The 15,807-nt window shown below is 39.0% G+C and overlaps 1 protein-coding gene across 1 annotated transcript in view; it reads left to right on the forward strand.

Moving 5' to 3' along the window:
• Positions 1–15,807, forward strand: part of KIF4A (kinesin family member 4A) — a 389,040-nt gene that overhangs the window by 275,412 nt on the left and 97,821 nt on the right. The window contains exons 18-19 of the mRNA XM_006895963.1: positions 5,098–5,181; positions 5,923–6,036. Of these exons, the coding sequence (XP_006896025.1) occupies positions 5,098–5,181; positions 5,923–6,036 (198 nt within the window). The remainder of the gene's footprint in view (positions 1–5,097; positions 5,182–5,922; positions 6,037–15,807) is intronic.

The following is a 15,807-nucleotide window of genomic DNA, read 5'->3' on the forward strand; positions in this document are numbered from 1 at the left end:
AATCAGTGAGATTGTTCTGTAGTTTCCACATTCTGTTGGGTCACCCTTCTTTGGGATAGGAACAAATATAGATCTCTTCCCGTCAGTTGGCCAAGTGGTTGTTCTCCAGATTTCTTGGTACAACTTGGTGAGCACATCCAGGGCAGCATCTGTTAGCTGAAACATGTCAATTGGTATACCATCTATTCCTGGAGCCTAATTTTTTGCCATTTCCTTCAAAGCCGCCTGAACTTCTTCTTTTATCACCATAGGCGCTTGCTCATATGTTGTTTCATGAAATTCTTAAAGAGGTTAGTGAATTAAAATTATAGGCATAGAGCCAAAATAGTTAAATCTTGTATACTGGGTTAAAGTGGATGATATTACATTATGTTTCTTATGTTTTATTTTTCATTTGTAGATTGTTATTGTTATTTGCTCAGAGGCAATTTGTACTCATAGTGACCTTATGCATAATAAAACCAAACACTATCAGATCCTGAACAACCCTCACAGTTGCTGCTGTGATTATGCCCATTGTTGGAGTCATTGTGTTATTCCAGCTCATTGAGGATCTTCTTTTTTTACTGACCCTCTACCAAGCATGTTGTTGTTGATTGCCTTTGAGTTGAAGACGAGTGATAGAAACCCTGTGAACAAAAAGCCTGAAGCCCTTCTACAACTATTGACATATTTCAAAGTTCATAGAGTTTCCAGAGGCATCTTTAGTAATAACCTTGTTGTTTTCAGGAACTAGTAACCTCTCATTTAGCTGCATTTCCTCCTCATTTTATAAGTGGTTAGACCTATAATCAGACTTTCTACTTTTTCCTCAGTCTTTTGGATCTTATTGTAACATGGACTGTTGCTTTAAGAGAAGAGATGTAGTCTATTTATCAGGAGCCCCAAGATCTAGCTCTATCAGTAACTCCATATGTGTAGCAAATTACTCATTCAACTGTGATATTATTTCTGAAAGTTGACTCATAACTGAACCTTTAAGTACATTTGGCTATACATTTAAACCTTAAACCAAAAAATATGGCCTAAAATTTTCTGAAACCTAACAATAGTTTAACTAGTAAAAAAAGTCTGCCTTGAACATTATATTCTTTGAAGAATTGTCTATATTAGATTAAATTGATAGGAGTAACTCAGACGATTAGATAGGAACATTAAAGGGCAATGGATTTATGTTCATGAAAGAGGAACAACTCAGAAAAGAAGAATTGTTACACAACTCAGAATATGTAGTCAATGTCACTTGATTGTACGTGTAGAAATTTGAATTGGTTTATGTTTGGCTATGTTTTTCTTAACAATGTCAACAAAATAAAAAGTTTTAAAATACTGTCACAGTGGTAATCTAAAAAAACAAAAAAAACCCAACTCAACATATTAGTACTAATTTGGTCCCAGAACAAAAGATTAAACTGTAAGTTAAAAGATAAAACTGTTCCACTGTATCCACTCTTGTTATGTGCATTGTTTTACCTGTGACTTGTAGCGACCCTATGTACACTAGCTCTGAAACCTCCCCTATACTGAGCCAAGCTCATCATCTCCAACAGCCTAATCCCATTTCTCTGGTCAGTCCATCTCATCCTGGATCTTCCTCTCCTACGCTGGCCCTCCACACTTCAAAGCATGATGTCCCTATCCCTCCTGGCCACATGCCAAAATTATGTGAGAATAATCATCAAAATCTTGTCTTTTGGGAGAATCCTGTTTTCACCCTCTCTAGACCAAACCTGTCTGTTCTCCTGGCAGTCCATGGTATGTTCACCACAATCTTCCAACTCAAAGGCATTGGTCGTTCTCCTATCATACTTAGTTATTGCCCAGTTCTCAAATGCATAGCAAATAATTTCAAAGGCCATGTCCCTTAGTCCCTAGACTAAGGTCTCTAAACAGACATCGTTGCTGTTTGGTACTTTAGAGAGGTCCTTGACAGTAGACTTTCCCAGTGCAATTTGTCTTTTTATTTCCTAACTACTGGTGCCAATAGTGTTGATTATGGAACTAAGCAAGCTGAAGTTATCAACAATATTACTTTCTTCTTCATCCATCATGAAGCTGCTGATCAGCCCAGTGGTGAGAATCTTTGTTTTCTTGACATTGAACTTCAGTCCATATCGAAGTCTACAGTCCTTAACCTTCTGCAGCAAACACCTCATGTCCTCCTCAGTTTCTGCAAGCAAGGTTGTATCATCTGCATAACACAGGTTATTGATGAGTCTTCCACCAATCCTGATGTCACATTCCTCCTCATAGAGCCCAGCCTTCTGGATGATATGTTCTGCATATAGATTGGAAAGATATGGAGATAAGATGCATCCTTGATGCACACCTTTCCTGATCCTGAACCATACAGTATTTCCCTGTTCTGCTTCCTGGTCCAAGTATAGGTTTCTCATGAGCGCAAAAGTCTAAACCAAGGTCTGTCTTCTTTATTCCTTTTGTTAATTTTGAGAGAGGAACTCTCCTATCTCCTTCTCCCATCACACTTGGAAAAAATAGAGAATCAGTGAAAGAGTAAGACTCTCAAGGAAGTGCGTTGGCAGACTGTTTACAACAATAAGCCTAAGCCCAAGAGAAATTGTGAGAATGGTATAGGACCAGGAGCAGAGTTTCTGATTTTGTTTGGTTTTGAGCTTTTTTTATATAGGATTGCCACAAATTGTAGTCTACTTGAAGACCTCTAACAGCATCTGTCACTCCTTGTCATTATAGATGTGTCTGCTTTCTTTATCCCATGGCATCTTCCTTTGGTCTCTACCACTCAGTAGGGGTTAAGAGTAGAACTCACCACAGTCTTCAAATTATTTCCCTGATAATATCTTCAAACGAAGATTATTTCTTCAAATAAAGTCGTATTCAGATACATGGATTAGTATTTAAACATCTCTCTTAGGGGAATACCATTAAATCTATTACATATATCTTGGAAAATTCTCCTTATTGTGGTAAAATGAGTTCTTTTTTAAAAAAAAATTAATGAAAGTTTACAGAGATTTTGGATTTCCATTCATACATTGTTGCACACTTTACTCCCTGCCTACCCCTCCTCTCAATTCCTCTTCTCCTTGAAAAGGAAAAAAAAATTCTTTCATTGTTACATAATCCTCCCTCACTCCCCAAGTCCACTTTACTGTGCAGCTCTTATTCTGGACTCCTGTCATGAAAATGATACCTAATCATATATTCTGTTTAAACAGTTCTCTCCCTCATCTGTTTCAATGCAGTATAAATTATTTATCCCTTCTTTTCTTAAGTTCCCCCCAACCCCGATGTCAGTCCCATTTTACAACAGTGACTCTATGCAGTATTTGTCCTTTTGTGTCTAAGATATTTCACTCAGCATAATGTCCTCCAGAGTCATCAATTTTGTATAATATTTCATGAGTTCCTTGTTTTTCAAGGCAGCATAGTATTCCATTGTGAATGTACCACAATTTCTCTATCCATTCGTTTGTTGATGGGCACTTAGGTTGTGAAAAAAACAGCAATAAACGTGTGTGCATATATCTGCTTTGTTGGCAGTTAGGGTTTTTTCAGGGTATATTCCCAGTTGTGGAATTGCTGGGTCAAATGGTATTTCTATTTGCAGCTTTTTGAGGAAGCGCCGTACTGCCTTCCATAGTGGTTGCACCAGGTAAAATGAATTCTTCTAAGTGGCATTTTTTCCTTGGCTCTTTGGGAAAACAGATTGGGAGATTTTGTCCCTAACTCTTTTGCCCTAGTTTTCTTTCCCAGAGTTACTTTTTCCGTGTTGTTTGCTATTTCTTAAGTAAGCTGTAAATAACTTAGTTTGATACATTTCTTTGGCCCTGGGCTGGAGTCTGCTCTGTGATTGGTATGCACATAGCGGAGATTGGTCAATATATTATGCTGCTTAAGTGGTTGTAGATTATACAAATAGTGTTTCTGGCCTACCTACTGGTTAGAAGCCTGCCTCGAAATTACTAAGGAATTTATATATGACATGTAAAAAACACAGTGGTTTTTGAGACAGAAAGATAAAAAAGAGAAGCAACAGGAAAATGTTGCAGGAAAAAAAGAGGTAAGGAACTTTTAAAAGAGCTGTAGCTTCCTTTAAATAAATAAAAAAAGAGCTGTAACAAAGGCCAAAATCTGTCACTCTAAAGGCAGCAAATACTCTAAAAGGGACCCTGCAGCAGACTTGGTGGTGTCAGAGGAACCTGCCTGAAAGTAAAAAAAAACCCTGTTCTCACAGGAAGCCCTTCATGGAATGGTGCTGAGAAATCTGTACTGCACTGAAGAAGGGGGATTTATTCAAAGCCTCCCTGATCCTGAGGATCTTAACCCTGAGTTTTACTCTGTTAATTCATTAATAAACAAATTAAGCATGGTCTTTGAGTTATCTGTGACCACTGCAACGGATTATCAAAACCCAACAGAGATGCATAGAGTGCCATGAGAGAGATATCTAATATGACAACTGGTGAAAAGATTGGAAATTTGGCTTTTTGCTGATTTTTATATTTTAAGTTATTCATACATTATAAGGTTTTCTTTTCCTCTCCTGGCCTGGTGAGTAAGAAGCTGTGCTGCCAAACAAAACAAATGGTTCACATCCTAGCTGAAATGAGGAAGGAAAATGAGCAGTCTCTTTCTGTATAATTTACTGCCTCTGAAAACCCAATTGAGGGTCAGTTTTAAATCAGTTCCAACTTGACAGCACATAACAACAACATATAGCAATTTTGCGACTCTATTGGCATAGTCCATAGGGTTGTTCTGCTAACCAAAAAGGTGACACATCTCTGGTGATTCAAATCCACAAACAACTCCAGGAGAGAAAAATGGCCAGTCTTCTCCTAGGTAGTTTATTGTTGTTGTTGATTGCCTTCGAGTCAAGCATGACTCATAGCAACCCTATGAACAAAGGGCTTGAAGCCCCTCTATAACTATTGGCATTTATCGAAGTTCATAGGGTTTCCAGAGGCATGTTATTAAGGAAGTGGATGCCATTCCTATGCAGCTTACAGCCTCTGGGAACCCATAGAACGATCTGCTAGAAGTTGACTTCAACTCAACAGTAATGAGAAATATAGCATTTAAAATCTCCCTTTCCACCCTCTCCACCATTTCCAGGACCGTAAGAGACAATATGAACTGCTCAAACTTGAAAGAAACTTCCAAAAACAGTCCAGTGTTCTCAGACGTAAAACTGAAGAGGTAAGAAAATCTAACATGTTGATGACATAACAATTACCAGTTGGTATCAAGTCAATTACTACTTGTTGATAATTCCATGTCTGCTAGAATAGAATTACATGTCATAAAGGTTTCAGTGGCTGTGAATTTTTAGAAATGCATCACCAGGCCTTTCTCCAAGGTGTCTTTGGGAGGGTTCACACCACTAAACTGTTTAGGTAGTACTTCTCCTGGCAAAGTAGTATGCTTTAAATGAGTCAGTGTTCTACGAAACCAGGGATACCTATCTTAGTCAATAATTCCTATGTCTTTGAAACCACTTTATGTCATGTCCTGTGAGTAGATACAATCCTGATGAGAATATCCTTTAAAATTGGGCTTGATTCTTCCCCAAAACACAATGTATGTGAATGGTTGTTACACAGTAGGATTAATGTAATTTATATTACTCAACTTTGTACCTTCAAAATAAGGAATTGGCAGATGTAGTGTTACATGGCTTTATAACAATTTTTTTAAAAAACAATTATAGTGATATATTGCATTTTGAATATTAAAGTGCTTTCTTAACATGTGTCCCTCCTCTAGGCTCAAAATCACTAAATCACCAGTATTATGGAAATAGACTTGTAAAGTTAGTACCTATTCAAGCACATGAAATTTTTTACTTTTCTCTAGTAATTTGCTTCAAAATTAAAATGTTAATTACTTTTCAAGTCAACGTTGCTGTGTTTTTATTACATTAGTACTATTTTTATTTAGGCAGCAGCTGCCAACAAGCGTCTTAAGGATGCTCTTCAGAAACAACGAGAGGTCTCAGACAAGCGGAAAGATGATCAGAGCCATGGAGTTGAAAACGTCATAACTCGAATGAGGGTACGACTACCTTTAAATTCTATTTCTCTTCTATATGTTGGGAATGAGGGGAAATTTAAATTAGCTTTCTCTTAGTTTAGGGGTAACATTAGAAGACCTCAAGCCCATTCCTAAAGATAATATCTCTGAAATATTGATAAATATCAAAATTACATAACCACTGGTGAGAGTCAGCGCCCAGAGCCATCAGGGGCTTTAAGCTCGTTGCCCACTGCTGTGGTGTGGACAGCTGAAACCCAGGCCCCGACATGCACCTTGGGGGGGGGGGGGAACCGAGAGTCTACTTCATGCTCTGCTGGAGAAGGAGGGGCAGTCTCCTGTACCCATCAGATCCAATTTGACGGTAAACACACACACACACACGTTTCCTTCTTTTTTACAAAAAGACTACTTCAGCCGTTGGGGCCCTCTGCCCGGGGCGGGGGGGAGGGGCTGCCCGGGGCGGACTGTCCTCGGCCCCCGGCTCGGGGCGAGCCGTCACAGCCCTCTACCCAGGGTGGGCTACCCTCAGCCCTCTGCTCGGGGCGATCCATCGTGGCCTTCTGCCTGGGGCGGGCTGCGCTTGGCCCCCGGCTCAGTGCGAACCGTCACGGCCCTCAGGACCAAGAAGGCAAGCAGCTGTAACCCAAGACCACCAGTAAGGTGATAAAGCGTCCTCCCTTCCCCCCTTTAAATCTACTCCCCTGTTCAGCATGAAGAAGCCAGAGAGTCGGCATCCAATTCCCAAATCAATAAGATGGTTTAATTACTATTGGAAAATGCTTGTCATTCCTCTGTAGCATCTGGTCCCCACTGGACCCTCATCATTTCCTTCACCTGCTCCCCCCACCGACCAAACTATGCAGCTCTGCAACTGCATCCTGGTCCATCCTCACCCTTCTGCCTTCAACCCTCACCTCCTTGTACCCCCAATATGTTTTTCCAATTAAAAAAAATATTTAAAAAAAATTTAAAAAAATATCAAAATTAAAGAACCTTTTCTATCCCTGACACTACTGAGGATTTTTAAATAACTTTTTATTAAAGTAACACTGAGTAAATTTATACATGCTTCAAACCTACAGTTTCATAAGTTTTGACACATCTCTACTAGTTTACGAGTATAAACTCATGAACATATCACCGTGTATAATCAAATAGTGACAATTTCCGTCTTCACCTAAAGGGTTTGGAGGGTTTTTTACCCCTTTTAGTCCCATTTTTCTATTTCTCAAACTCTAGACAATCTGCAGTCTATTGCTATAGGTTGGTTTTTACTTCAGAATTTTATAAAAATGAAATAATATGGTATGTCATTGTCTTGGCTCCTTTCACTCAAGAAAATTGTTCTGAGATTCATCCATATTATTGCATATGTCAATAGGGTTTTTTTCCTTTTTATTGCTGAATAAGGTCAAATATATGAATATACGGTAATGTCTATTTACCAAACAGGTATGGAGATAGAATACAACCCTGACGCATCACCTTTCCACTTCAAAACCATTCACTGCTCCCCTGCTCTGTTCACACAACCACCTCCTGATCCAGATGTAGGTTCTGCATGAGCACAGTCAAGTGCTCTGGAATCCCCATTCTTCTCAGTGTCAGCCACAACTTGTTATAATCCACAGAGTTAAATGCTTTTGCATAGTCAATAAAGACAAATGGACATTCTTCTGGTATTCCTTACGTTCAGCCAGGGTCCATCGAACATCAACAGTGATATCCCTGACACTTCTAAGTCCTGCTTGAACTTCTGCCATTTCCCTATCTATGTACTGTTCCAGCCATTTTTTAATGATTTTCAGCAGTATTTTGCTTGCATGTGATATCAATGATATCGTTTGATAATTTCCACATTCAGTTGGATCACTCTTCTTGGGAATGGGAACAAATCTCTTCCAGTCTGTTGGCCAGACAGTCACTCTCCAAATTTCCTGGTATAGATTGGTGAGTCCATCTAAGGCTGCATCTGTTGAAAGAAGTCAATTGGTATCACATCGATTCATTGCCCCTTATTTCTTGTCAGTGCTTTCAATGCAGCTTCCACTTCCTCCTTCATTACCGTTGGCTCCTGAAGCTGGACTATATGAAGAGGAATGTAGCATCAGGATTGGAGGGAGTCTCATCAATAAACTACGTTAAGCAGATGACACAACCTTGCTTGCTGAGCATGAGGAGGACTTGAAGCATTTGTTGCAGAAGATCAAGTAATGCACCCTTCAGTATGGATTGCATCACAGTATCAAGAAAACAAAGATTCTTACCACTGGACAATGCCATGATGGATAGAGAGGTGATTGAAACTGTCAACAGCTTCATCTTGCTTGAATCCCCAATTAACACCCTTTGTGCAGGTATTTGGCAAATAAGGACACATGCTGCACTGGGAAAATCTGCAGTTAGGGACCTTTCCAAATTATTGAGGAGTAGTGATGTCAGTTTAAGGACTAACATGTGTGTCTGATTCAGGCCATCGTTTTTCTGATTACTAGCTATGCATCCGAGACCTGGACAATGAATAAGAATGACAGAAAAAGAATTTACGCCTTTGAGCTGTGGTGTTAGAGAAGAGCACTGAATATCCCACGGGCAGCCAAGAGAAAGAACAGATAAGTCTTAGAGAGAGTGCAGCCGGGGTGCTCTTTGGAGGCAAGAATGATGAGGCTTCACCTCACATTCTTTGGGCATGTTGCTAGGAAGTGCTATTCCTTGGAGGGGGACATGATGTTGGAAAGAGTGGAGCGTTGGCGAAGGAGAGGAAGACCCTCAATCAGGTGGATTGACACAGTAACTGCTGCACTGGGCTCTTGTGTGTCACGAAGTGTGAGGATGGCACAGGACAGAATTAGGTTCAGATCTTTTGTTCATAGGGTTGACTCGACGGCACCTAACAACAACTATTCACCAATTAATTGATTGATTAATTTTACTTGTTTCCTGGTTTTGACTATTACAAATAAAGCTGTTGCAAATGTTGGTTTTCATATCTTCATGCAGACCATATATTTTGGATAAAGACAGGAACAACTGGCTTGTATGGTTCTTATTGTTATGTTCTGTAGAGTCAAAACGAACTCATAGCTGACTCTCTAGTGGGTTTTCAGAAACTATAAATCATACAAAAAGAGACTGCCATCTTTATTCTAAGGAGCAGCTGGTGGATTTGAACCACACTACTCCTCCTTGCCACTAAGTCACCAGAGCTGTATATTTTTTCCTTTTTTAAACATTTTTATTGGTTTTCATATAATAATTACTTTACATTTTGTTTCATTCATATACATTCTGTTTTATATAATCTTTCATATACATTGTTTCATGCAATCATTCATATGTCTGTATATTTTAACTTTATAAGAGAAAAGCATCTATTTTCCAAAGTGGTTTTTACATTTATTTTACATATTTCTCACTGTTTGACAGTTACAATTGGTGCAGATTCTCACCAATACGTCTTACAGTGAGTCTTTTAGTCATTCTGAGTCAGTTTTGACTCAACAGTACAAAAGAACAACAGTAATAGGGAAGCACCAAAAGAGAAGCACACACTCAACATTTTTCAAGTTGAAAGAACTGAAGAACAATTTCAAACTTCAAGTCACAACATGAATTATTTGAACAAAATATTGAATGATGCAGAAAGCATCAAAAAAGGTGAAAGTTATTGTGCCAAAAAGAACTGATATTGAATCAGAAAGTATCGTATAATGAAGAACCAATTGTAGTGAAGGAAAAATATTCAAGCTACACTAAAGGCAATAGCAAAAAATAAGGCCCTAGGAATTGATGAGGTGTCAATTGAAGTATTTCAACAAACAGATGCATCCTTAAATCTGTTCACGCGTAATCCATGCAAAGAAATTTGGAAGACAGCAACCTGGACAAGTAACTTAAAGAGACCTATATTTGTTCTCATTGCAAAAGAATATGGCCCAAAAGAGTGTATGTAAGTTATTGAATAGTATCATATGCAAATAAAATCTTTTTGAAGATTATTTACAAATGACTGGAGCACTGGAGAAGGAGGAACAATCTCCTCCTGTACCAGTCAGATCTGATTTGACAGTACACACACAAAATAATAAAAAAAATTTTTTTTAAAAAGAAAAAAAAATGACTGGAGCAATACATTGACAGGAAACTACCAGAAATTCAAGCTGGATTATTAAGAGGCCATGAAACAAGGAATATTATTGCTGATGTCAAATGGATCTTGGTTGAAAGAAAAGAATACCAGAAAGATGTTATCTGAGTTTTATTGGCTATGTAGAGGCATTTGACTGTATGAATCATAAAAAATTATAACTAACATTGAAAAGAATGTCAATCTCAGAACACTTAAATAGTGTTCATGTAAAACCTTTACATAGTCCAAGAAGCAGTTGTCTAAATAGAACAAGGGAACAGTGCAAGGTTCAAAATCAGTAAGAGTGTGCATCAGTGTTGCATCCTTTCTCCATATCTATTTAATCTGTATGGAAAAATAATTTCTTAATAGGTCTTTATGAAGAAGACCTATCCTGAAGTAGCATCAGGCTTAGAGTAAAACTCAACAACAACCTGTGTTATGCAAATGATACAGTGTTGCTTGCAGAAAGTAAAAACTTGAAGCACTGCAGAAGATCAAAGCCTTTAGTACATCTCAACATCAAGAAAACAAAAATCCTCACCACTTGACCAATAGGGCAACATCAAGAAAGAGAACTTTCGCTACTGGGCTGAGATGTTATCTCATTGTGGTTTTAATTTGCATCTCTCTTATTGCCAGTGATTTTTGAGCGTTTCTAAATGTGTCTGTTGGCTATCCAAATGTGTTCCTCTGTGAAAAGTCTTGCCATGTCTTTTGCCAGTTTTGTAATTGGGTTATAAGTCTTTTTCTTGTGGATGCCCTGTAGGATTCTGTAAACTTGTTATGAGACCCTTGCTTGAGATGGTACTGCCAAATATTTGTTCCCAGTCAGTAGGTTTTCTTTTCACCCTATTGGAAAAAATTTTTGATGCGTACAGGGAGTTAATCTTTAGAAGATCCCATTCCTCAATTTTATCCTCTTCAGATTGTTCATTTCTGGCTGTATTTAGCAGTCTCTTTATACCATAGACTAGGCCTTCTAAGCTTGATCTCAGTTTTTCTCTTATGAACTTTATGATTTTGGACAGTAAATGTTGGAGAGGATGTGAAGAGGTGGGAACTCTCATACACTCTTCATGGGATTGTAAAATGGTACAACCACTCTGAAAGACAGTTTGGCATTTCCTTAAAAAAGCTGAACATAGAAACTCGATATGATGCAGCTATTCCACTACTAGGAATATACCCCAAGGAAATTAGAACTGAGACACAAATGGAGATTTGTACACCAATTCATAGCAGTGTTATTCACCATCACAAGAACATAGAAACGGCCCAAATATCCAGCCACAACCAAATGGATTGAAAAATTGTGGTACATTCACACAATGGAACACTACATAGCACTCAGGAGCATGATTTTGAAAAATACTACATAACTTGGGAGAGACTAGAGAGCATTATTCTGACTGAAGTAACTCAGTCTCAAAAGAAAAAATACTGCATAAGACCTTCATTGTCAAAATAGAAGGCTAACTAGTAAAACGTATATTGGAGTCCAAAGAGGAAAGGGTTGGGATCAGAGGGTTAAGGGTGGGTAGGGGGGATATCACAGGGTTGCACAATTTATTGGATGAAGTGGGGAGTAAAGGAAATGGGAAAGATTTGGCAGGGATCTGAAAGTCAGGGTAATGACAGGCTTAGTTCAGTGGTGTATTTATAAAATACAATGTATGAGAATGATTGTATGAAATACAATGTCATTGAAGGAAAGTGTAGGGACAAAAAATCTGATCATTAAAAACAAGATAAGAAAAGATTCAAGTTGTCAACGATTCTGTTTTACTTATAACCACAATTACCACCCATAATGGCAGCAGTCAAAAAAACATGTTACATTGAGAAAATCTACTGTCAAAAACCTCTTTAAGTACTAAAGATCAAGGATAGCAGTTTAAAGACATGATCCAAGCCATGGTGTTTTCAATAGCTTCCTGTTAATCTTAAAGTTGGAAATGATTAAGGAAGAATCAGTGCCTTTGAATTTTTATGTTAGAGAAGAATACTGAATATCCCATAGTCTACCAAAGATTTAATAAACAAATCTATCTTGAAAGAAATGCAACCAGGGTACTACTCATAGGCAAAGATGGTGAAACTTCTTCTCACATGCTTTAGGCATGTTGTCACAAAGGTCCTTTTGGGGAATTTCATGCTGAGAAATGTAGAAGTTCAGCAAAAGAGAGGAATATTCTCAAGGAGATTTTCCCCCCCCAACAACTGTTGCAAAAAGCTTTATTGTTCCATTTGGTCCAAGGCTTCGGCTGGGGTCTTCTGGGTGGATAAGATTCTACACCAAGGTAGGAATGAGAAGCTTGTTGCTGATGTCAGGGTGATACAGAGGTCTCCTCTGCAGATCCCCTAAGGCCCCTTAGTTGTGCTTGAGGGTAACTCTCTTACAGAGATACTCACCCAGCCCAGCCTTGGGGCCTACTTAGTCTTCTTTTTTAAAAAAAATAATTTTAATGAGCATTTACAGAGATTTACAGAGATGGGTGACCATCTGACCAACATTAGAAGACTAAGTAAGAAGGGTGACGCAGGAAGACTTATTTGTTGAGGACTGGCAGCTTAATATCTGGGAACAGACTGCAAACCCTAACTCCCAGCATTGCCCAAGCCCTGCACCCACCACCCTGCCACAGCACCATGTCCAGGGACACCACCCCACCACCATCTCGCACCCCCACACTTCTGGCACACCCTGGTGACTTCACCACAACCCTGCACCCCCTGACGGTGCTCCAGAGCCACTAGAGACTCCTTCACGCAGCACGACAACAACAGCCGTGGACAGTACGATTCTGAGTCAGCACACAAAGGCACACGGCGGAGCCAGCCATCCTCTGAAGCCACCAATCGAGCTGTTGTGGGACTGAACTGCCAGAGAAAGGCTAGTAGGATCCTAATTGGGTTTTCTTGGGCACCACCGACTGTCTGGGAGAGTTCCCAAGGGTGACCTCACTGGTGGGAATTTGGCTGGGCTCTCTGTGGGCACGCCAACTGCCCAGGAACGAGCGGGCCAGTGATAATTTGGCTGAACTTTTGTGGACACTGCAAACCAGCCAGAGGTGACTGGGTTGGTGGGAATTTGACTTTGTCTTGTTGAGTCCTCTTGAACCCAGGAGCCTTCCTGGGCAGGAGCCACTGTGCAAGGGCAACTGTGTGAGCACCACTGGACAGGGACCAGTGAATGAAAACCACCGGGTGGGAGACGGACAGCTGGAATTTGAATAGGGACCCCAATTGTAGGCACACCCAGACAACTGAGCCCCGAGTGAGGTCCCCCAAGTGGTTTACCTGCCCTTGTGATCGCTGCAACCCCATTTGGCTCCACTCCTGTGTCTACACGTCTGTTTAATCAACTTACCTCTAATCCGGAGCACCTTGACCTATCTTACCTACAAGAGGCTGCTCTCACCAATCCCATTCTTCAAGGAGATGGAAAAGACAGTCTCCAGCTTCATTTGGAATGGAAAGAAGCCCCAAATAAGCAAAGCACTCCTTAAAAATAGAAAAAAGGTAGGAGGCATCTCACTCCCTGATTTCAAATTCTACTACACTGCCATGGTGGTTAAGACAGCATGGTACTGGTACAATGACAGACACAGAGATCAATGGAATAGAATTGAGAACTGGGAAATTAGCCCACCTACATATGGTCAACTGATTTTTGACAAGGAAATTAAATCAGTTAAGTGGGGAAACGACAGCCTTTTTAACAAATGGTATTGGAAAAATATCTGCAGAAGACTCAAGCAAGATCCTCACCTCACTCCGTATACAAAAACCAACTCAAGGTGTATCATGGATCTAGGACTAAAACCAAGGACTACTAACTTCATTAAAGAAAAGCTTGGAAGAACTCTAGTAGTCCTAATACACAACATAAACAGTCTTCCAAGTATCCTGAAAAATCTATAACCAGGACAGGATACAACAGGGTTGTGGGTGCAGGGCTTGGGCAACGCTGAGAGTTAGGGTTTGCAGTCTGTTCCCAGATATTACGCTGCCAGTCCTCAACAAATAAGTCTTCCTGCGTCGCCGCGTCACCCTTCTTACTTAGTCTTCTAATGTTGGTCAGATGGATTCTATGGGCCAGGATTTTATTCAGGATTTTCACATCTATGTTCACTTGTAAAACTATCAGGTCCAGGGGTTTTATTAGCTGGAAGTTGTTTTATTACCTTTTCATTTTCTTCTTTTGTATTGGGTCTGTTCATGTGTTCAATTTCAGTTTGTGTCAGTTTAAATAGGTTGTGAATTTCTAAGTATTTGTCTATTTCCTCTAGGTTTTCATATTTGTTTGATTATAATTTTTTTTATTATAATTTTTTATAATATTCCAGTGTTAGCCTTTATATTTTAGTTGTTCTGTTGTGATGTTGCCTGTTTCATCTTTTATTCGGATTACTTGTGTCTTTTCCTTTCTTAGTTTTGCTAGTGGTTTGTCGATTTTATTGACCTTTTCAAAGAACCAACTTTGACCTTTGTTGATGATTTCAATTGTTTTTCAGTTTTCTATTTCATTTATTTCTGCTGTAATGTTTATAATTTTAGGGCTTTTTAGAGGGTGTTGGGTTTTCCTGTTGTTCTTTTTCAATTTGTTGGAGATGTTGGGTAAGAGAGTCAATGGTCATTTTTTCCTGCCTTTTAATATGTTTGCTTATTGCTTTAGATTGACCTCTGATTACTGCTTTCACTGTTTCCCAGAGATTTTGGTAAGTTGTGTTTTCATTGTCATTTGTTTCAAGAAACTTTTTAATTTCAGTTTTTATTTCTTCTTGTACCCACTCATGTTCAAGCAAAGTGTTGTTCAACTTCCAAATGTATGGGGTTTTTCTCTCCTTTATCCTCTTGTTATTAATTTCTAATTTTGTAGCATTGTGGTCTGAGAAGATGCTTTGTATTATTTCCAAGTTTTTTAATTCATTGTTTTTGGCCTAGTGGCCCAAGATGCAATCTATTCTGGAGAACATTCTGTGCACATTAGAGAAAAACCTATATTGTGTTTTGGGGGGGTGCATTTGCCTACAAATATCTATGAGATTGAGTAGGTTTATTGTGTGGTTTAATTCTTCCGCATCTCTGTTGAATTTCTTTGTGGTGGTTCTATCTTTTTTGAGAGTGGTGTATTGAAGACTTCAAGTACTATAGTACTGTTGTCTAGTTCCTTTTTTATTTTGTTAATGTTTGTTTTATATATTTTCCAGGTCTTTCATTTGGTGCATAGATATTTATTATTGTTATGTCCTCTTGTTCTATTGACCCTTTAGGCATTATATAGTGACCTTCCTTGTCCTTAGTGATGGTTTTTGCATTGAAATTTATTTTATCGGAAATTTATATTATTACTCCTGCTTTCTTCTGGTTGCCATTTGCTTGGTATATTTTTCCCCCACCCTTTTATTTTTGGTCTTTCTTTATCTTCAGTTTTTAGGTGTGTCTTATAGACATCATATTGATGAAATCTGGTTTTTTATCCAATCTGCGACTCTTTTCCCCTTCAGTGGTGCATTAAACCATTCACATTCAGTGTCATTATTGAAAGGCAAGGTTTTATTGCTATCATTTTGTTGTGTTCTTTTTGGTGGTGTTACTAGTTTCTTTGGTCCTTCCTGCTTTGTGTGGCACTTCGGTATGAAGGATGTCTCTCA

Source organism: Elephantulus edwardii, unplaced genomic scaffold, assembly GCF_000299155.1.
Source record: "Elephantulus edwardii isolate Elephantulus edwardi_28Jun2011 unplaced genomic scaffold, EleEdw1.0 scaffold00178, whole genome shotgun sequence".
In the NCBI taxonomy this organism is placed as follows: Eukaryota; Metazoa; Chordata; class Mammalia; order Macroscelidea; family Macroscelididae; genus Elephantulus; species Elephantulus edwardii.